The sequence below is a fragment of the Lepidochelys kempii genome, chromosome 22 (assembly GCF_965140285.1).
Source record: "Lepidochelys kempii isolate rLepKem1 chromosome 22, rLepKem1.hap1, whole genome shotgun sequence".
In the NCBI taxonomy this organism is placed as follows: Eukaryota; Metazoa; Chordata; order Testudines; family Cheloniidae; genus Lepidochelys; species Lepidochelys kempii.
The window spans coordinates 7306272-7329446 of record NC_136401.1 but is presented as its reverse complement, the minus strand read 5'-3'; the positions used below and the strand labels follow the sequence as shown (position 1 = coordinate 7329446).

The following is a 23175-nucleotide window of genomic DNA, read 5'->3' as shown; positions in this document are numbered from 1 at the left end:
TAACCGAACATCCTATTCTAAATATATCCTAGTCCCACACTAAGGACAGTGTTCAACTACACACAAGATCTATAGATATTTATACGTAATAGACAGGAGGTAGGAAACATTGATTTTATCCACAGGTCCCACCAATCCTACTCTCCAGGCAGAGAAGATTCCGTCTCTCAGGGTGACTTATCATTTTTCAGCAGAAAGTCAACACCAAGTCTGCCATGAGCAACAAGTGACAGTGAAAATGGAAACGGCTCCACCACTGAGCCTTGCCCCTTTCAAGGCAACATTTTTGAACTCAATGAAATCTGAAACTTATGCTGAATCAGAAATATTTGCTGGAAAAGCCAGAACCATTACCCCCAACAGATGAAGAGAAAAGCCAAACAAGCACAAGACCGTAGATAAGCAAAGCATTCTCGGCTTGGGTGTCTTGGGGGGAGGGAGGAGAGAAGGGCACAAGCAGGCTGAAGCTCACCATAACCTCTGTATTGCGCAGGACATTCTGATACCCGGCTGGATGAAGCACTATTCCACAGGGGTTTGTGTAAACTCCATGGATATGCAAGACACTGAGCTTCCTTTTTTCTTGTGCCCACTCCAACACCTGCACAAAATAAACACAGCCTGGGGGATATCCGCAAGAAGTGCCCATCTGTTTGGGTTCCTGGGCAAGTCAGAAGTGAGCGGGGGCAGAGTGGGCCATTACTTGAAGTCTTCATTTGTCAAATCTCACATTCCAGGAATTAAACTGGAAAGGAACATTCCTTAAACTCCCGAGGAGGTGAGATGCAGAGAAATCCCCGTGCATGTGAAGAAAACAAACCCAAATCATCTGCAAGGCATCTAAACCACAGGAGGCCAGTGCTTATCCAAAGCCTATCAAGGGTCAGCTTGGGCCATTTCTCCATAGGGGAGCCAGATGCTCTTCCCAGGCTCCTTACTGCAGGTCTTGCAATCATAATTTTTCAGTAATTGCTTCAAGTTATTAACAGCATGTAGCTTTTCAAGAGCGTACTGAATTTCAGTCTATTTGAAAAGTTAACTTCTCCTTCACGTCCCTACGCTCATGAGTTCTGGATACAGCTTGTCAGACTAAAGTGAGGCCACAATGCTCATTTGCCCCAGAGGTTTGTCCTCGTCACCCACTGTTGACAGGAAAAGGTGGAATCCTGACTCAGAACTCAGCAAGGAAAGGATAAAACAAGCTATTTGACCATTATTTTAATACGCATTTCTCTTAAATCTACATGTTTATTCTATTTCCAATTTAGACTCAAAACAGTTTTGAGAAAGCTCAGCAGTTTAGCCTTTGTATGCTTCAACAAAAAATCCTTATCACATTTACCATGTTTGCAAATTCATTCCTATGCAGCTCATCTCCTTATTTAATCCTGCGATGACTGAGAATGCTACATTTGTATCATTGCAAATATATCCAACAGTACAGACTGGGAGGTCATGTCGGAGACTGGAGTTTAGAAATGTGATTAAGCTGTGGTATATTTTACGTAGTGATTTTTTTCCCCATTATGTCTAACTATTCTCACTATTTCTATAGTCCCTGCAGCGTGCTTGGCACTTTATGGACAGCATGGAGAGCAGATTCTTGCCAAAGATCTGAACTGACAATGTAAGGATCAGGAATAGGATGCAGAGTGCCAAGTGACTGAGTGGTGTAATTTAGAATCTGCTGTTGGTTAAAGTAATATAAAGTTAGGATTTTCTGTCTGTTGGGTGACAGATCCATCATGGGAAGGACTAGGGATCAGAAACCTTGTGGAGGAAGCAAGGAGGGACTTGGAGGAAAGTTCTGACACATGGCAAAGTGGGTCAGGGATGGGGTCCCAGGAAAAAGGGTAGGCTACGTGGAAGAAAGTAGAGATTACAGAGGAAGACAAAAAGCAACAGGGTGGATGGGAGACAAAAACAGAAAAGTAGATGGGTTAATTTGTGCAAGGCCTTGAAGGTTATGGCCCTGTGTGTATTATATATTCTATAATATACCCCAAAAGGAATGTGTTTTATCTGAAAAGACTGATCAGCTTTGTTTGGGGCATATAGCTTCCTGCATAGTTCAAAATCTTAAAGCCAAGTCCCACCTGGAGTCAAATAAAGCTGGGAGTACATTGGCAACTAAAAGCCAGGAGTCCGAAGCACTGATCAAAGCAGTACAAAAGCTGTTAAAGATGCCTGGAGGCTCCTCCTAAGTTACGAGGATGTACGCCAGCAATTACAGCACTTCTAAGGATGGACATTTGGGATGCAAGGAAATTGAAGGATGCACTGTTCTTACCTACCCCTCTCCCAGAATACTAGAGACCCTTAAACGTACAACACGAAAGATCATCCAGCCAGGTGTATTTTGTCTACCACTATAAACTGATGTCAGTGTCAACAGCATGACACATTTCACGTAGGGGCAGGATTTTCTACCGCCACTGACCTATGGCTCATGTGAACAAAGAGCAGAATGTTTAGCCTGGCTGACCCACTTTTTACCTTTTTTTCATCAGTAAGGTCGAGAGATTCAAGCTGTTTCCCTTGGTCTGCTGCATACAGTTCCAGCAGGTTATCAAAGTTTGTGGTTAATACGAGTGCTCCATTTTCCATTAAGCGAAGCACAGACTGAAGCAGCTGTTTCCCAGAATCTTCCATTTTAGACTCCAGGTCATCAAACACCTCGTATAAACAGTCTTTGAAAAACGTGGAGCGGACATTGCTAGTGCGCTGCGGAGGGAATCCAACAACCCAAGGTCAGAGTTGGGAATTTGATTTCCTGTAGCACTTTTCATACACGGGGGACAAGGGCAGTGTACAACCCTACATACATAGCCTGAATTGCTTTGCAAAGCAATGAGTTATTGGGGGGCACCGATTATGTGTAAGGCAAACAGAGTAGCAGTTACGTGATCAGAAAAGAGCTTTCAGCAGAGATGGAATTGTGACCAGGACACCCAACTGATCTCTGCCCACCCAGGCATGTCTAATATGCTCATCACGCGGAGCCAGAAGCAAGGCACCCTGCTCTTTCCTTCAAGTACAGTGGGATCTTTACTGTCTATTGAATGCTCAGGCAGGCAGAAGGGATCTAGATTTAATCATTCACAATAGAGCACTTTTAACTGCAGCACCTTTAGTGCTGCCCTTCAGTGGCAGCAGCAAGGAAGAGCACAAGGCCTGAGGTGGGATTTGAACCCACAGCCTTCTACCCAGAAGTGAGACCCACTGGCAGCCAGGCCTCCCCAAAACCCGTAACTCAGAAGCACGTTCTTCCCCAAACACAACACATCCTCAGGGCTACCCCCTCCAGCCACGCCTCTTGCGAGAACATGCTTACCCTTAAATTGCTACGAAAAACTAACATTTACTCTCTCCGGCAGCGCAAAGACAGGCTACTAAGGGAGAAGATACTTTCTGCAACACAGCTATGTAAGGAACCAGCGTATAGAGCAAGGTGGTCTCCACTGACAAACCGGCACCTGAGCCCCCAACATCACCATGTCACCCCTCACAATCATGACGTTCTGGGCCAGAGCCATCAAGCTACTGTGACTGAGGAACCATCTCACTGATCCCAGCCTGACTGGTTTGGTCTCTTGATCCTGGCACACTAAGTGGTGGGAGCAGGCACTTCATGCAACACTCTCAAACCTGAGGTTGCCCCAAGGACAGGCCCAGGACCACGGGATGAGTTTCAGAGAGCGCAATACCCAGCTTTGACTGGAAAAGTCCAGTCAGGCCCATTAGGGGCAATTGCTTTGGAGAACCCTTGGCCACCCCCCTGCTCTCAAAGCCACATTCTACACACTGAAGTTGATGAATCCTGCTGCACATGCTCACTCACCGGAGATAGTTTCTGGATAAGGTCATGGGCAACATGAACAAGGTTCTTATCTTCCTGGAGACATTTCTGAAACTTTCTGCTCTCATCCTCTTCAAGGAGATCGAAGTCAATAGCAGCATCCAGCAGGGCCTGGATTAACCCTTTCCAAGATTTCAGTGCTGGGACTTGAGGAGCTACTGCTGCACTGATCCCTGTCCCAATTACCAGAACAAGTTCCCGGGGCTTTTTGGTTTTAAGGCTTGGCAACAGTTTTCTGGAATGAGATAAGAGAGAAGCACATTTGTGCTGACATAAATGAGTGTCCCAAATGCACACATGGGTCACAGAACTTAGAGGAGACAATGGACAAGGCTGAAGGGGTTGGCATGCAGGGAGTGACAGAGTTCCCTCAAAAGACAACGCACAGTTCTACAGGCCAGTAACAGCCAGCTATAAGTATGAGATATTCACAACTTGGTCCTTTACCAGGCCTGTTAAGGCACAGTGCCCCATCACCCTGGCCAATTTCTGAAGCAGAGTAAGTCAAGTAACTTTAGTTGCAGGACAGCAGAGATCCTGGCAATTGGCCCCATTTAGAAATGCAGGCTAGAAGGATGGCTGGTATGTGGAGAGGGAGACAGAACTTTGCCCTGATAATATCAGCCACTGACAGAGTTCTTCACATTTTTGTATACATCAACTATCAGGTTCAAAATGCACTCCTTGCCCCACAGCAAAGGGGCTCCAGCGCACCTATGGGGATTCGGGAAGAGGAAATAACGTAACCCTAAGCGTGTCTGGTTCTAATTTCAAAATGGCCCAGACTCCTCCTCCTGTTTTATTTATTAAGTGACAGGGGCTCCAGTGACATCTCTCAAGACAGAAGCTCTATTTATACACAGAACAGGCCAGTGGAAGCAAAAGTTTCTTGCCAGCACACACTACTCTTTAGTGCCTCCATGGTCCAGTCTGTCATTGGCCTCTGCTGAGACTATTAAGCAAAGGGTGGCAAGAGGGATTTTTGGTGAGCCATGAGAAGGAGCAGAGTCAAAGTGTGGACCACGCAGAGCCTTACAGAGGGATTGTCTGCCCGTCCGCCCACCCCCTTACTTTGCTGGCGGTGTACCTGTACTATGTTTTAAGTCATATTTTATCAACACCCTATTGAATCACCATCACTGGTGATTACACACTAACTACAGCTGGGTTTACCCAGCAGGGGAGCCCAGGGAGCTTCAATATTACTGAGAGAATGAGCAAAGAGAAGCAACCCAAATACAAAAGGAACACAATCTGAAAACTCTTGACACTCGGCAAGGATGGGAACGTAAATACAGAAATACCTAGGGTACTTCTACACTGCAATCTCCCCCTCCACAGCAAGTCTCAGAGCCCAGGTCAACTAACTCGGGCTTGCATTATGGGGTTTAAAATAGCAGTGCAGACATTCCTGCTTGGGATCAAGCCTGGTCTCTGAGAGCCTCCCCACTCAACGGGTCTCAGAGCATGAGCAGGAACATCTACACGGCAATTTTTAGCTCAATACCGCAAGCCCAAGTTGGCTGATCCAGGCTCTGAGACTGGCTGCAGTGGGGTTTTGGTTTTGCAGTACAGACATTCCCATAGTCAGTGCCTCTGTCTCAGTGCAGGTTATGTACCAAGTTGTGTGGCTGCAGCAGTAGATTGGCCTGAGAGCTCTTTTGAGATCAGCACAGTTCCATGTGCTAGCTGCCATTTGAGAAAACAACTACTTGATCCTTTGCTTTGTGCATATGTTATTGGTTGCTATTGCAAATCTGGGTCTATTTGGTTTATTCAGAAAATTTAGGGGATTAATTCTGAACCCCAATTTTCCTGCATCATCTATAAAAGAAACAATCTTTCCCTAATAATATGGGAGTGAAATCTTAACCAGGCTTTTTTATATTTTCAGAATCCTGTTGGTTGAAATCCTGAGTATCAGAGCATGGCTGGCTGGCCAGTTAGCTCAGTTGGTTAGAGCGTGGTGCTAATAACGCCAAAGTCACGGGTTTGATCCCCGTACAGGCCACACTTTTGGGGGGAGGATAGCTCATTGGTTTGAGCATTGGTCTGCTAAACCCAGGGTTGTGAGTTCAATCCTTGAGGGGGCCATTTAGGGATCTGGGGCAAAAACTGGGGATTGGTCCTGCTTTGAGCAGGGGGTTGGACTAGATACCTCCTGAGGTCCCTTCCAACCCTGATATTCTATGAGTCTATGAGCCAAACAAAGTGACGATTCTAAGCAACAACAGCTCAGGAAAGAGATTTAGTTCCCACACTGATAAGCAGTAGGCATTTCTATCACCACATTCCTAGCGAGCCAGCCTACATGCCGAGCCTCCTCTCTGTTCATTTTAGAATTCAGCAGGGTGGAGGAAAAACAAAAAAAAAAAAAAAATTTAAAAAAATAAATAAATAAAAAAACCCGAAGACCTGGATATTTTAATTGTTATTTAAATTAAGTTTTATTTCACCCACCTTCCTGCCTTCTCACAGCCAATAAATAAGTCAGGTTAGCTGAATACACTTCCTCCAACAGCTCTTCAGACAGACACTTTTCCGCAGAACCAACCCAGAGAGAACATCAAGCGCTGGCTAATATCTAAGCACACCCAGGCACCCTCCAGCATGATAGGGAGTTTAAAGAAACTGAAGCAAAGCAGATGCCCTTTTCTGCTTTGAAAGGGAACAAGTCCTGGGAATTTTCTTAATCTTAACTCCCTTGTCCTAAAGGTTAAAACATCACAAGGAACAGGATGGACTGAATTAAACCAAAGCAACTTAAATCACCAAGTGGAAAGCTTCAATTTGGTACATATTTTTGCTACCCAGTAATGAGCTATGTGGTGGTGTCTCCTGAAGTCAGAGGCCAGGTCTCAACATCTGTGATAACTGTTAGGATAGGGGTGGAGGGTGAAAAAACCTGGATTTGTGCTGGAAATCACTTTAGATAAGCTATTACCAGCAGGACAGTGGGGTGGGAATAGGTATTGTTTCATATTCTCTGTGTATATATAAAGCCTGCTGCAGTTTCCACGATATGCATCTGAAGAAGTGAGCTGTAGCTCACGAAAGCTTATGCTCTAATAAATTGGTTAGTCTCTAAGGTGCCACAAGTCCTCCTTTTCTTTTTGCGAATACAGACTAACACGGCTGTTACTCTGAAACCTGTTAGGATATAGATATTCAGGCCTGTCTGTAAAGGCCTATATTCTAAGAATTTAGGTGTATTCTTATCACTTGGCTAGTTATAAAGGTACAAAAGAAAGAATCAAAATCACTGTCTGCTGGTGTAAGGGCCTTCTCTTACTATGACAGTCTGAGGCCCTGTTCTTAGGCTAAGGCCTTTGGCTAAGCAGCAGAGGCAGCCATAAGCTAGGAAGCGAACAGTGTCATCCTCACATTCCAAACTAGTCACATTGAAATAAGGTGCTATTGGGCTATTAGGCACTATCAGAACAGGATTGTATTCCTATCACCTCCAGAGAAAGGGAAGTGCCTAGAAAATGTAAAAGAAAACTTAGTTTGATAGCATCCTGTCTGGCAAGAACTCACTTATCAATAGCTGGGATGTGAAATCCTCACTTCTGTATTGTCTTGTCATTATAGTTCCCACTTTGCTATTGACAGGTTTCAGAGTAACAGCCGTGTTAGTCTGTATTCGCAAAAAGAAAAGGAGTACTTGTGGCACCTTAGAGACTAACCAATTTATTTGAGCATGAGCTTAGAGACTCATGAAAGCTCATGCTCAAATAAATTGGTTAGTCTCTAAGGTGCCACAAGTACTCCTTCACTTTGCTATCGTTTGTCTGTATAATCTCTCTGGTTCTGTGATTGTTCCTGTCTGCTGTATAATTAATTTTGCTGGGTGTAAACTAATTAAGGTGGTGGGACATAATTGGTTACATAATCATGTTACAATATGTTAGGACTGGTTAGTTAAATTTCAGGAAAATGATTGGTTAAGGTATAGCTAAGCAGAACTCAAGTTTTACTATATAATCTGTAGTCAATGAGGAAGTGAGTGGGTGTGGGTGGGAGGGGATGGGAACAGGGAATGGGGGTGTGGAAATTGGAATCATGTTTTGCTGAAGAGGGGAAATGGGAATGGGGGTAAGGAAATTGGAATAATGTTTGGCTAAGGGCAGGAATGGGAACAGGGACACAGGTGTAAGGCTCTGTGGTGTCACAGCTGGGAAGGAGGATACTAAGGAAGGAAACTGGAATCATGCTTGCTGGAAGTTCACCCCAATAAACATCGAATTGTTTGCACCTTTGGACTTCGGGTATTGTTGCTCTCTGTTCATGCGAGAAGGACCAGGGAAGTAAGTGGGTGAAGGAATAAGCCCCCTAACAATAACTTCAACAGTCTCTTGCACCCAGGAGCATAGCCCCTGGGTCCCTCACAGGATCAAGCCTTTAATACAGTACAAGAGCTATTGTTCCACACTTATAAAGCTTTACCTCCGCAGTTAGATTCTCCCCCCAGCTGAGTCCTCCTTTATATAGGAAAGCAGCCTTTCACTTAATTTTTGATAGAGGCTCATGGACTCAGTATATTTATTATCTCTTAAAACATTTAAATAAAAAATAAGTAGGCTTTAACACATTTTGTATTAAATTCAGATTTTAAACAGGTTTAGATTTAAAAAATAATTAAAATAAATTGGATTTATATCAAAATATAATTTATATAAAATCTGATTCCCCCCTCCCAAGAAACAGATTTTTATCCACACAGACAAGAAAACAGTGGTTATAATGAATTGCTGAAGACAGCATACATTGTCAGACAAGCACTGGAAAGATCACTGAGTCTTAGTGCCAGATGTCACACCCTTTCTAAAATGAATGCAGTGTCATGGAAAAAAAACTCTCTTCATTTCCCTCTTACTAATATTTCCATGTCAATGTAGTAGAAGTAAGTTTACCTGGGCTTTTTCGGAGGTGGTGTTCCATCCACCAACAGCGTGTCTTTATCCAAGTTCACACTCACTGTAGAAGCCATCCAGTTTCTGTAGCAGACAAATTTACAATAAGCAAAATTAATACATGCTATCTGATCTGGAGCAGGCTAAATAACTAACTTTGTAAAGGAAGAACAAATATTTAGTCTCATTATCTTTATCACATCATTTTTTGGCTAAGGACTGCACTATTCTGGATTCTGCACTTCAGCTCCAACCTAGTTGCTCATCTTTACTGAGCCAAAAACTTATTATTTTTAATGAAGTTTTGCAAAGTATCCAGGAGACTATTCTAATGACTGCTGATCACAGTTTCAAACTCCCCATTAGCTAACATATCCTCTCAGAAGCTTAAAAATATGAATTCCTTACCAGCTCCACCCTCTAACATATTTCACCCAGGTTCAATAGCTGAAATTAACATGGTTGATTAGGTTTTAAAAAGCATCCATACTCATTGTGCCATTGCCTTATCACTCCTGATGCCAGCCTGGCACTAGGATTGCCTCTTCTCCCCTGCAGCTGTGCAGCAGACCTCCCCCAAGGTACTAGCATTGGCATCAAGGCAATAGCTCATTTCTAGTCAAACACCTTCATTTTACCTTGCCCACTCATCTTGGTTTGTTGGCCTGCATCCTTGGGCAAGGTTGGCACCTCTGAGAACCATATTTGATAGAAAACTTGCTGCTCCAGGGCCAGCAGAAGCAAGCACAAAAGATTTTTGTTGACTTTACAAAAGAGGCTATTGTGGATTTCTTTTTATTCTTCAGTGATGTGTAAATGATCATATTCATTATATATCTAGACTCCAGAAGATTTTCCATGCTGACAATTTAAATGTCAAATTATATACCTGAAAACCTTTGTCAATACCCCTTCAAATGAAACCCTTGGTCAGGAGAATTGCCAGTATATTTCTCCTATTACTAAGCCAGCCCCTCCGGATCAAGACTGTTCCAAAGGGAAAGAGAGGGTATATCTCAGTCTCTATTGCCTTCTCAGTCATAGGCCATCTCAAAGGGGCCAGCAAGATTCTAGTTTGTGCTAAATGCAATGGTCATTTTTGTGACATGGAAGTCCATTGAGTAGCAACTGGCCTGAGACCATAATTTATTTTACACAGATCACTGACTTTCAGGGCCATTCAACCTGGGCCAGATCTGAACAAATGACCTACAGGGGAGTCTCTTCGTTTCTCTGCTAGGAACAAACAGCTTTTAAGGCAGATTATATTTTATGGTAAAAACTCAGTGCCTTCTTAATATTAGTGGCTGTAAATTGGGGGACTGAACCCAATATCTTCTGCATCTTAACTTCATGGTCCCAATTCCCTTTTAGTAACATTGACATAAACCCAAGGACAGCAAACAGTGCTAAACGTTTTTGCCCACAGAGGTATAATTTAAGTGTGACCAACTTGGATTTTCTGTAGTTTACAAAAGTACAGCTCCCAAGCTTCTGGCAAGTAAGACTCAGACTTTAAGGCCAGAAGGGACCCTCGTGATGGTCCAGTCTGATCTCCTGCACATTGCAGGCCAAGTTATCAGTGTGGCCTGCAATGTGAAATCATCATGGGTATAGTTTACAAAACTCAAAATACACCCTGGATTTCATCCCACATGCTGATATAATATGTGCAGGCTCTGCCTTTGTAGGCCTCAGACAGCCTTTACTAGTATCCTCTTTTTGGCAAGGGGTACTCACTTCCAAAAAGTTTTGATCTTCTGTATCGGATTACTTCTTTTCTGGAGTACGCTGATCACAACACTTGTACATACCTGTGAGTGTACAAAATGAAAATAATTTCATTCCTTCTAGCTCAACATATTATTGTGTTAACTACTACTGTTTCCAGAAAGGGCATACAGGGAAAAGCAGTTTCCCCCCAGCGATATTAGTTCTGACATGATCCAGATCAGTGATTGTTCCCATGGGGAATATTTTATCATACAGGTTAATTCTTTCAAGGCACCATTACTCTTCCTTTTAGGTGACTGCCAAGTGCTTTCTGCCACCAGATTAAAGTGTTAGCTGTGGCAGCTCTTCATTATCCCAGTTTTTGGGAAGCCACCTGAAATCCTTCAGCGGGACAAAACACAATGTACAGCACCACACTCGGTAAGATCTGAGAAAAGAAACAGCAGCCTCCCTCGTATTGTTTGAGGGCTTATCAATTTTAGTTAAGCACCCTAAGGCTCAGACAAAAAAATGTGAGTCGGGTATTAACTCAGACATTTCGCAAGGGGGCAGTAGGAACAAAAACAACTGCTACAGGGAACAGTAAAGACTAGGAAGAGAAAAGGAGAAGAGACTCAAGGCTTCCAACATTTGCCTTTTGGAATCCCACTTAACAGACAACAAATCTTTGCCCATGTTTAACAATCTTCCATTCCTTTCTTTTTTTAAAAGGAGCTATGAAATAAACAAAATTGAGCCAAAAGACAATTAGGTTAAGGGGAAATCAGAAGTATTTTGGGACTTGAAGGGTAAAATTTTCAGAAGTAGTTATCAAAAGTAAGAGTGAAGAACGTAGTCAAATTCAGTCCAAAGCAGCTGTTTCTTTTGTCAGAGTAAGCTATCCCTTAGTTATTTCTGATCATTCTAACGCCCGCTAGCGGAAAAATTGCTCAGGTGTAAAGAAAGTATAACAATTTGTTTTGACGTGAACTATCAGTGCTTAAGCATAAAACTCAGATGAAATCTAGCTGAAATATACAATCATATTTTGCACATTAATTTATGCAAAATCACCTCAAGTCCACAATGAAAACAGGACTCACAGCCAAGTTTTTAAACTGACATGAACAGTTATGTAGGCCACTTAAGCGTTCCAGAGGCTCTGTTCTAAGCCCAGGTAGCCTGCATAAGCTTCCAATTTCTTTAAAGAGAAACACCAAGGTAATTTAGGCACAAAATGTAAGTTTTTATATTTGTTTCACCTCATCATATATCAGGCAATTGACATTCAAACATCAAAACTGTTTATGGAGTTTGGATGTAAGCATTTCCCTGTACGGTTTGCAAACTCAAATTGTACTTAGCCATGGGAATCAACGTGAAACTGACTATAAACAAAAGTTAAAATGAACAGTCTTGTGTTTCTCTCAGCCTGGACAATGTAAACAAACATAACTGGGGAAGTCAATTATTTAAAGTGAATCTATGGTATGAAGGGCCTTTTAAAATAAATTTGGATTTTAACTTAACTGGACAACGTCTCTAAGTTATCGTCAGGAACTAGACCTTTCCATCACACTGAACCTCCCCTTATCGAAAACAAGAGAAACTATTCCTAGTCAGATCTCAGGAAAAAGAGTGCTTATATTTAAAGCATTAGCAGCAGTCAGGCTATTACTGGCAGGGATTACTGTTCTTAAAATCAAGGTTTTAATCCCAGAGTCAAGAAATGTAAGTCTCCAGGTCATGTGCTAGGGCAAAATGGCTGCTCTCCAGGGGGGATGGAATTGAGAGAAAATGAGCATCTTTTGGGCCAGGTTATTAGACACTGGAATTATTCAGTTCCTGACAACTGAACAGAGGGGAAGGCTGCAGAGGGGAGTCTTTTACACTAGCTGATATTGCTGTGAATGGCAGCCCAATGAAGAACAAAAGTGAAGACAAAATGGAGAATAGCAATATTCAGAGAAAAGCAATTGTTCATTCTTCCTGAAACATCCCAGTTTATGCTACAGTAACTTTGGAGACTGTGTGAGCATCAAGCTCTTAAGGCTTCTTGGCTCCAGAATCCTATTCTCCCATCATCAAACTATCCTTCTTCTATGCAGTGAGGGAAAACCAAAAGCATTTTTCAGATGGGTTGAATAAGTCAATTTTTTTTCCACATGAAGTCAATTCACATTTATCTTGTGATAACTAGTTCCTGTTGATCTTATTCCTGAAGTGAAAATCTGAGCTCTTTATCCCGACAGCTTTGTACAATGCTGAAGGCAGGTTAGAAAAGGTATTTAAGATAATGCAAAGTGACTTACACTTTGATTTGAAATGAGTGTGCAGAGTCAAGAGATATAATTGAACACCCACTATGTGCAACCAAAGTGATTTTTAAAATGGATCATCATCCTTAAATCTACACAAATGTCATCATCTAAAACTGTATAAAATCTATACAAACAATAAATCTAACACTTACAGAGTGAGCAGTCAGTGAGACCAAGTACAGGTCAGACAGCTGTGCAAAAGCATTCAAATCAGAATAATAAGGGTACAACTACAGTAAAACCAAATGCTTCAACACAAACACAGGCAATCTCACATTAATGTTGCTGAACTTCACACGAAGCATGGATTTAAAATGCCTTACAACAACTCTGATCATGCCAAAAAACACTAACAGAACCACTCAAGATTCAGGCATGGTTGCACTTACACTTTAGGAAGTCCACAAAGAACCCTATTTTTCTTGTGAATCAAGCGTCTAAGGCAGTAAACTACACAGGTAGCTTAGCAATCTGCACACTTACAAATTTTCAAATGCCCATAATTCAGTCAAACCAAAACCAAATTTCTCCCAAAACAACGCAATGCCTTGCACTGTTCCTCAGTGAGAAACGGTTCTATAATAGCTGAAGTATTTCTCCCCCGCTTATTTTCCTTCCTCAAAAGTTACCACGCAAAATCCATAAGGGCTATTCTACAGATTAGACCCATTCTACTCATGAGGACACTGAGACACAGAAAAGCTTACTTGGCTTGCTCAAGGTCACACAGGAAGCACAGCTGCTAATAGAAATAACAGGTCAGATACCAATGGATCCCCAACGGAGGAGATTAAAGCATATTTCAGTGGTGAAAAGCATGATCGATAGAAGTACCATCTTCAATATAAGTACATAGATAGCTTCTATCATAGATTATATAAATATCACAATATATTGCATAGTACGTGGCATCTTCCTGAACGGACATAGGAAGACTACGACCCAAAGTCTGTGTATCTAGGTGTTCTATTTGGAATGTTCCTTGAGAGTCAAGGAACATTTTACCAAAGCCTTGCCAAAAATAAAGACAACGAACCACCTGATCAGCAAAACAGCTAGATCATCTACAGAGCCAATGTGCAAACAGTGAGGGTTTGTCTACCCTTACAGCGTTGCAGCTGCACCATGACAGTGTTTAGTGAAGACACTACCTATCCCAACCAGAGCTTCTCCCACTGGCGTAGGGACTCCAGCCCTCCTGTCGACATAGTGCTGTCTATGCCAGGGGTTAGGTCAGTGTAACTATGTCGCTCAGGGGTGTGGATTTTTCTCACCCCGAGCGACATAGTTATGCCGACTTAAATTGGTAGGCAGACCAAACCTGAGAAATATGGGCTTGCCTTGTGCTATTCTGTAGCAGAGTGGTTCAGTGTGGCTCAGCTTTTTTCCAGAGGACTAGCAGACACTCAGCTGAACAAAACAATGCGTATGACAGGTACTGTGAACCTGACAAATCTGGCCTGGCTGTCGGTTCTGTCCAACATTGCCCCTTCTGACACAGGTGACAAGTTGCCTTGCAGAATCTGCTCCTTACGGTGCAAGACGTGCCACACCTACCCCTTTAAAGATGTGTTTAATCCACAGACACACCGTTTTAGCTCAAGGCAACCTCTTCTGGACGAGTCCCCTAAGGAACAGTGACATCACCTCCAAGAGACAGAATAGGTGGCAAGAACAGGCTTCCATAGCCAATGCCTAAGGCTACGAGTTGGTCACAGATTCCATGATTTTTTGTGACCTCCGCAACTTCAGCCCCAGGTGGTTGGAACTGTCAGTTGCTCCCACCCCCTAGGCTGCAGGGCTCAGGCTGTCAGCTCCCACCCACACTATTATTTTTAGTAAGAGTCATAGACAGATCACAGCCTCCATGAATTTGTGTTTATTGCCCACAACCTGTCCATGACTTTTACTAAAAATATCCATGACAAAATCTTAACCTTACCAATGCCCATCTCTGACAGATCCAACAGTCCAGCTCCCTGGTTTTGACCTTTCCCACCATCTTTGAGTAAAGTTTGATTGCATCACATGTGCAGAGCTCACATGTGCTGTTAATGACTCTAAGTGAGGCATCTGACTCTCCTTTCCAACTGTGGCTCGTCAGAAGATGCAGGCCCATCGGTAAATGGTGCCTGATTCCCTCATGGACTTGCACAGTGCTCTTCCCTCAGCTACTGAATGGTTAGACAAGGGTGGCCAACCTGGGGCTCTGGAGCCACATGCCGCTCCTTGTCTAGGCACCGACTCCAGGGCTGGAGCGACAGGTGCCAACTTTCCAGTGTGCTGGGGGGTGCTCACTGCTCAACCTCTGGCTCTGCCCCAGGCCCTGACCCCACTCCACCCCTTCCCGTCCCCTCCCCTGAACCTGCAATGCCCTTGCTCCTTCCCCTCCCACCCAGCGCCTCCTGCACACCATGAAACAGGCGATCAGGAGGTGCGGGGAGGCGCTGATCCATAGCGCTGACAGTGGGCAGGAGGCGCTGGGAGCAGGGAGCTGATGGGGGGCTGCTGACGTATTAATGTGGATCTCTGGCAATGTATATTGGTAAATTCTGGCTCCTCGGCTCAGATTGGCCAACCCTGGGTTAGACACTTAGTCTATGCTGATGTAATACACACACACGTATGTGTGTAGGGTCCTACCAAATTCACAGCCGTGAAAAATGCTTCACAGACTGTGAAATCCGACCTCCTCTGTGAAATCTAGTTACTGGAGGGGAGGAGAGGGCTGGGAGTTATGCTTTGTGTGAAAGATCTACACAAAAGAGAATACAGAAAAAAGGAGAACAGAGATCCATCCACGAGCACAGTAGGGAACAAAAAAATGCATCAGTTCTGCTAATTTGCTCAGAAAGTCGGAGTTACTGAAAGTAATGCAAATATAGCGACTGGAGTAAATGGTGTTAAATCACATTTGTAACAGAGTTTGTACGTGGATTTTTATTAAAAGAAGATGCATATACAAAGCCATACTATACTACAATTTTTTCCTGAGTATTTTTATTTTAGAACTGAGCAAACTGATAGCCTCAGTTTCCAGGTTTGAACAGCATACACACATGCAAAAAAATCACCATCACAACTGACTCTCTTACCGGCAGTCTCAACTGAGAAACCAAGGACCAAATGAGTCCTGAAAACTGAATTCTCCCCTTCTCATCCCAAAGGTAGGCCCTTCGGTGCAGGCTCAAGGCAGAGTGGCAGTTTGTACTGCAAGGGGAAGCCTGTACTGCTTCTGCCCGTGTTGTTGTGTGACTTCAGCCTACAGTGAAGTCAAGCCTGGACCTGCCACCAGCACAGAGATTCATCTAGGGCAGAGGTGGTCAATAGGACCACCACGGGCCAAATCTGGACACCAGACACTTCTGAACACACTGCAAAATCTTTCTATTTACTTATTATAATCATTATTTTTGTATTATTTTCTCTGGAGTGTGGTCCTTGACTATACCTTGACAAAAAATAATTGATTACCCATGATCTAGGGTGTCATCCTGCATTCTTTGCATGCTCCAACTTCTCATTGACGTCATGGGAGTTTGGAGTAGCATGTCCCCAGGGGTTTTACGACTTAGCCTTACAAGTATGTTGTCTTTAACAAGAGGAAAAAAGAAAAGGAGTACTAGTGGCACCTTAGAGACTAACAAATTTATTTGAGCATAAGCTTTCGTGAGCTACAGCTCACTTCATCGGATGCATAATTCAAGTTAGGAGTTCCCTATGATATGGAGTTATCTACAGACATCGGAACAGATGCTGAACCCGCACGATTTAGGATATAATGTCACCTAAGAGCTGTGTCTTTTTCTACCTCGTTTTGAATTTCTGCAAACAATGAACAATGAACTGCAACATGACCAGACTGCGCACGCAGTGAGTACTATCAAATATAACAGATCATCCCTTCAATGACAAAACCATAAAGCACAGTCTTTTAATTTAGAATAAAATGTTTACAACACCTGTTCTCTTACCTTTAGGTTTTGTTCTGTTGTCCTCTCAGCGTCCCTTTGATTAGAGTGTGTCGCTGCAGATCCAAAGAAAAGTTAGGAACACTCCAAACACGTGAGAGTTTCTTGCCAGTTCTACCCAACATGCTCTCATTATTCCCACTTTACAACAGAGAGAGATCAACGGTCAGAAGTTTCTTAGATACCGGAGCATGTAATGAGATATGCCTTAAAGAACCCTTGACAGCACTTGCAAAACAGCCACTGTTGCAATTTCTCTCGGAAGTATACTACTTTTTTTTTTTCCAAAGCAAAGATCTGTCTGTCAGGACGCACAATAGCACACAACAAACAAGAGCTCTGTATGAAGAAGATAGACATCATGATTGTCTAGGCCTGTAGATGTTAAGCACCTGATCTTTTTAACTCTAATCAGTTCACTGAAGAATGTCACACACCCCTAAAATATGAGTTGGTATGTTTGATAAATCCTTGGTTACCTCACAAGTTTATTTTCCCCTTATGGAAGCAATTCTAGGGTGTTTACTTCAGAATCTTGCAGTAGGAGGACAGAGAATCAAAGATAATCGCTTTTCTGCAATGTTGTGTAATACTGTCTGCTTCCCGCATTTTGCGAAAAGTAGCCACAGAAATCACCTCAGTAACTTTTGGTCTAACCTGTTCTTGAATCTCAGCAGTGATAGTGTTCTAAGCTTCAAGAGGGATGGTTTAGAATTCTTTCCTAATATCTAGGCCAAACTTTCCTCCCTTAACTTCAGATCATCCCTCCTACCAATTTCTGAGAATTAAGCACTGCCTTCCTAGAACACATGGTTATCTTCCAAGGTCATCCCTGGGATTGCGTCTCCCCCCGCCGGGTCATCTCTTTGACTATATAAATTCAGGTCACTTGAAGAGAGACTGTGGGAGCTATTTTTGTTTTTCTTTAGATTTGCTACATCCTTCCTACATTTTGAGAGACAATACTACAGGCAATAGTCCTGGTGCAGCTGGTTGGACAAGAGCTCCAGGGAGGCAGTTACAGGACACTAATTTGGCATTGTCATCCCACTACACACATCAGAAGTCAATAGCATTGCTTTTTTCATGCTCCCATCCCTCTATATGCTCCTGTCTGGTTACCTATTTATCTGTGACCTCAGCAACTACATCTGTACTTGAGTTTCCATCTATACTATTTGCTTCTCCCTAAGTGTTTAATATGTTCCCAACAATGAGAGGCTGTTTCTCCTGAATTACAACTGATTAGCCACTAGATAAACCATCACTCTTGATCTGAAAAGAGGAGATTAATTTACTTATTTGATTAAACTTGTGACAACCCTGATGTTTATAATAATGTTGGACAGAGTTCACATGGAAAGCCTGTTAACTTCTCCAGAGAGGTCCCAAACTAGCTTGGTCTTTGTAGATTTTGCCAGCTTGCTACGGCTCTAGTAAAACTACTGAAGAAGAGTGAGCTGTCATGTAGAAGTGCTAAACTAAATAAATAGTAAGGAATTTGTTTAGATAGTTTGCCCATTGCAAAGCTGAACCAGATTGTGTGGTTTAATCTTGGTTCAACCTAAGAACTTTGTCTGAAAGTTACATATTTTATTCACATATTGAACAATAAATTAAAATGACTGTTAAATACTAAGAATGGAACTTGGTTTATGATCTTAAGTGCTGCGGGACTGCGACACTAGTGTCACTTTAATAAAAGCTCAGAAATTTCATTTGCCAACAACTATTTTCAAGTACTCCTCTCTGGCTGACCATCCTATGTCGTGCTACCTGGGAGGTGAAAGTTTCAGGAGTTAAGCTTGGCCAAGGGCAGCCACTACAAAGGCAGCAAGCTCAGCCCTTAGGGGAAGGGACAGCCTCATTCATTGAGGGAAACGAAAAAGAGAGACAGGTCAGGGAAAGAAGATACAGAGGAAGAGAAATCAGTAAATAGGAGGCACGGAGGCTTTCTGGTCTGGGACTGCACACACAGTAAAAAAAAAGTTTATGACACCAATCAGCCAAAAACTAGGAGTATGCAATCGAAAAAGAGGATTTTAAGTTTACAGAATGAGTATTTTTAACAAACAAAGGGGTAAGATGGAAGCAAAATTGCATCAGACAGTACAGTAGAGAACAACAGCTGCAGGGCCTACAGAGACAGAACAAGGAAGCTAGCGGCATAACAACCAGGCACTGCCAACATTTTAAAGTGAGTTCTTTGTGTGTGAGATCAAAGGATGAGGACAGGTTCCACAGACTACCAAATCTCATGAGAGGAAGAAATCATTAGATTCAGGTTAAACCAGAACAGTCAGATTTCAAATTTTCTAAGAACACTGAAAACCTAACAACTGAAACTTAAGCTGTATTACACTAATCCATCAAATTTCCTTTGTATGTTCACTTAGGAGCAGTGGGTATGGAAGATCTCCACTTTCTGGAGAGAAGACAATAAGGGGCTTACAGAGCAACACATCTTACCAAAAGCAGGTCTATCACTGAACAATTGGCGATCACCTTTAGCTCAAGACCAGATTATTATTTTGGTCATGGAGAATGGGAGGGACATTGTGGGGCATCTCTGAATAAGTAACAGAAACACCTCAATATGCAAGGGAGTCAAAAAGGGGTAAGCCCATGGTCTAGTGCTAGGGAACTGGGCTGGGATCCAAGTTCAAGATGTCAGCTGGGAACGGTAGAGAGTGACGAAAATGGGAGCTTTCTATAATATTTTTATGAACAATAGGGGTCTTGGTTGAGCCATTTGATTTGGTATTGTTACCTACTGAATGTAGAGGAGTGAAAACACTTCTCCTGGAACAGAGGAGAGACATGAGGTGTTTGGGTCCCACAGCTGACTGGGGTGAGATGAAGGCATTATCAAGAGCTGTCTGGAATCAACATATTGACAGAATACCCAGAAAAAACCATGAGAACGCCAACGACTGAACATTAATACTTAACAATGGAAGGCCCAAACAGGCTGAACTCAGTGTGATTTGACATCAGAAGGACAATGGACTGGAGATGTCAGGAACCTGCAATAAGAAGTGTTCACAGACACACAGCAGCTCTCATTCAGGGTTCTCACACACAGAGCAGCCTCATGGGACTCAAGAGACAAAGGGACAGAGAGAACAGAAATGAATTCTACAGAAGGATGGCTTGGCGGAGCCCCAGATTTTGACAGTGCAAACTCTACCTTAGGTTAGCATACAGAAACAAAAGTTAAGAGCTTCTAGATCAGGGATGGGCAAACCACGACCCGCGGGCCAGATCCAGCCTTTCATAGCTTTGGATGCAGCCCGCGGATTTGCCACCCACGTGGCACCGCACCATTCACCAGCACCACATCCCTGCAGCCCATGGGGGAGGCAGGGCAGAGGGCTCAGCGCACTGCTCTTGCCTGTAGGTACCTCCCCCAAAGCTCCCATTGCCCAGGAATGGGGAACTGCGACCAATGGGAGCTTTGGTGGAGGTACCCACAGGCACACTGAGCCCTCTGCGCCCCCTTCTCCTGCTGCACCCCAATCCCCTGCCCTGAGCCCCCTGCTGCACCTTGCACCCCTCCTGCACCCCAACCCCCTGCCCTGATCCCCCTCCCGCACTCCGCATCCCTCCCTGCACCACTGCCCTGAGCCCCCTCCCACACTGTGCACCCCCTCCTGCATCCCAACCCCCTTCTCTGAGCCCCCTCGTACACCCCACACCTGTCCTGTGCCCCAACTCCTTGCCCTGAGCCCCTTCCTGCACACTGCACCCCTCCCACACCCCAACCCCCTGCCCCAGCCCTACATTCATGGCCCTGCAAGCAATTTCCCCACCCCAATGTGGCCCTCAGACCAAAAAGTTTGCCCACCCTGTTCTAGATGCTGCACTGCAACAGATTCAAAACCTGCTCTGGTTTGGAAAAGGCTGCTTGATGTCACTTCAAATACTGATGTGCACTGATACCTGAAACAGGTAAAAAGTCTCTGATCAGGAGTCTATCTCAGTCAGATTCACTGTGCAACACTCATGGTGAGAAACAGGAATGTTGCAGCCCGAAAACCCAGTCTCCAAGGCATTGAAGCCACTTGGCCTATCCTCATGGAAAAGTGTGACCTTTTAGGGTCTGGCACACTAACAGGTAACTCCCAGCACACTGTTTAAGGGCCAGAGGATAGTCCAGACCCTGTGAATCCATAACACAGCAAACTGTCTCAAGCAAAGTTTCCACCCCTCATATGCTAGAAGTAGCATTTATCGGTCCTTTCTTGGTCAGCAAAAGGGAGAGGGAGTTATTCAAACACTGACCAATGGTCACATCTACATTACGAAAACAGCCCTTGAATAACTAACACGTTCAAACTATTCCTTGCCAATTTACACCAGAATTTTAACAAGGATTAGCCAACATGTTTAAAAAACAACAACACCTTTTTCCTAGTGAAGACAGGGTCTTTCGGGGAGGCCTGGTCAACACAGCAAAGCTTTGCTGGCATGTAAGTGTCAGCTAGGATGGGGGCTGCATGTCAGTGCTGGGCGAGGAATGGCCATCAGCGTTGCCAAGCCGGGTACCAGCCGCCGCCCCCGCCCCAGAGGGGGCTGCATGTCAGTGCTGGGCGAGGAATGGCCATGCCGCGTTGCCAAGCCGGGTACCAGCCGCCGCCCCCGCCCCAGAGGGGGCTGCATGTCAGTGCTGGGCGAGGAATGGCCATGCCGCGTTGCCAAGCCGGGTACCAGCCGCCGCCCCCGCCCCAGAGGGGGCTGCATGTCAGTGCTGGGCGAGGAATGGCCATCAGCGTTGCCAAGCCGGGTACCAGCCGCCGCCCCCGCCCCAGAGGGGGCTGCATGTCAGTGCTGGGCGAGGAATGGCCATCAGCGTTGCCAAGCCGGGTACCAGCCGCCGCCCCCGCCCCAGAGGGGGCTGCATGTCAGTGCTGGGCGAGGAATGGCCATCAGCGTTGCCAAGCCGGGTACCAGCCGCCGCCCCCGCCCCAGAGGGGGCTGCATGTCAGTGCTGGGCGAGGAATGGCCATGCCGCGTTGCCAAGCCGGGTACCAGCCGCCGCCCCCGCCCCAGAGGGGGCTGCATGTCAGTGCTGGGCGAGGAATGGCCACGCCGCGTTGCCAAGCCGGGTACCAGCCGCCGCCCCCGCCCCAGAGGGGGCTGCATGTCAGTGCTGGGCGAGGATTGGCCATCAGCGTTGCCAAGCCGGGTACCAGCCGCCGCCCCCGCCCCAGAGGGGGCTGCATGTCAGTGCTGGGCGAGGAATGGCCATGCCGCGTTGCCAAGCCGGGTACCAGCCGCCGCCCCCGCCCCAGAGGGGGCTGCATGTCAGTGCTGGGCGAGGAATGGCCATCAGCGTTGCCAAGCCGGGTACCAGCCGCCGCCCCCGAGGGGCTGCCCCGGGCACGCTCCCCTCCGAGGGCTGGAGGAGCCGCGCCGGCCCCAGGACCGCGGCGCAGGGGGGTCCCCCCGACCCTGCCCGGCCGGGCTCCGCCGCGAACTCACCTGGCTGTGGCGCCCCGGCCGCTGCTACCGGCCCGCGGGGAGCCGCTGCTACCGGCCCGCGGGGAGCCGCCGCCACCACCGCCCCCGCAGCCGCCGCCGGCGCAAGCGCGTCACACTCGCCTCGCATTCCTTACCGCGGAGGCGCCGTGCCACTCCTTCCCGTGCGCACGCGCGGTGCTCGCCCCGCCCTCTGCTCGCCGTTCTGCGCAGGCGCACGCCCAGGGCCCGCCTCGCTCTCGGGCCAAGGCGGAAGGGTGAGCAGGGCCGGGGAAAAGCCGACCAGGGAGCCTCAAGGGGTGTGTCCCTTCGGCTCCGCCCCGCACTTTCCATTGGTCTACTAGCGGCAAGGGGGCGGGTTGCTGAGCTCTAGGCCTGTCGGGGCAGGGCAACGTGCGTCGGCTCCTCCCTCAAGACCACACCCGCTTAGGTAGGTGAGGGGGAAATCCCGCGAGAACTCCGGCTCGGCGGCAACCAGCTCTTTCCTCGCGCCCTCTGCCGTCTCGCGATGTTTCATGGGCTATATAAGGGGAGCCCCGGGCGGGGTTAGTCAGTCAGCGTCCTGCGTTAGGCAGGTGGCAGTAGGGTGGGGGCGCTCGTGAGGGCGGTGTTGCTTCAGGGCTTGGCCCCTGGCCTGTCTGGGGTCTCTCTAGGGCTGACCTCGGGCCAAGGGCTGACTTGGGGACCCAGCTTCTCTCCAGTCATGCTCCCCCTGGGGCGTCGCTGGCGACCCGCCACGTGGGGTGTGAAAACAAACGGCTCAGGCCTAGTCCCCAGCTGAGCTGGTCTAGTCCTCGTGTCCCCCCCCCGCAGAAACCTGGGCAAGGCTCGCCGGCACCCTCCTGGCCAGGCTGTGGAGGGATGAGAAACCAGGGAAACTCCGCGCAGCCCACTCATTAAAGCGCATGTAGGGGTCA

General features: G+C 45.8%; 1 protein-coding gene and 1 non-coding gene across 6 annotated transcripts in view; one reads left to right on the top strand and one right to left on the bottom strand.

The window, feature by feature from the left end:
* Window positions 1-22436, bottom strand: part of FAM118B (family with sequence similarity 118 member B) — a 28343-nt gene extending 5907 nt beyond the window's left edge. Inside the window, exons 1-7 of one of the 5 annotated variants that reach the window (XM_073321138.2) lie at window positions 22262-22436; window positions 16781-16833; window positions 10513-10586; window positions 8773-8856; window positions 3842-4094; window positions 2497-2724; window positions 473-601 (exon numbers count right to left, since the gene is read on the bottom strand). In XM_073321138.2, the coding sequence (XP_073177239.2) occupies window positions 473-601; window positions 2497-2724; window positions 3842-4094; window positions 8773-8856; window positions 10513-10586; window positions 16781-16833; window positions 22262-22388 (948 nt within the window). In that variant the 5' untranslated portion in view covers window positions 22389-22436. The remainder of the gene's footprint in view (window positions 1-472; window positions 602-2496; window positions 2725-3841; window positions 4095-8772; window positions 8857-10512; window positions 10587-16780; window positions 16834-22261) is intronic. The other 4 variants (XM_073321137.2, XM_073321134.2, XM_078849892.1 and 1 more) reach the window with 4 other exon arrangements.
* Window positions 5797-5870, top strand: TRNAI-AAU (transfer RNA isoleucine (anticodon AAU)). Its single transcript has one exon. It is a non-coding gene; the product is annotated as a tRNA-Ile (tRNA).
* Window positions 22437-23175: the final 739 nt, after the last annotated feature.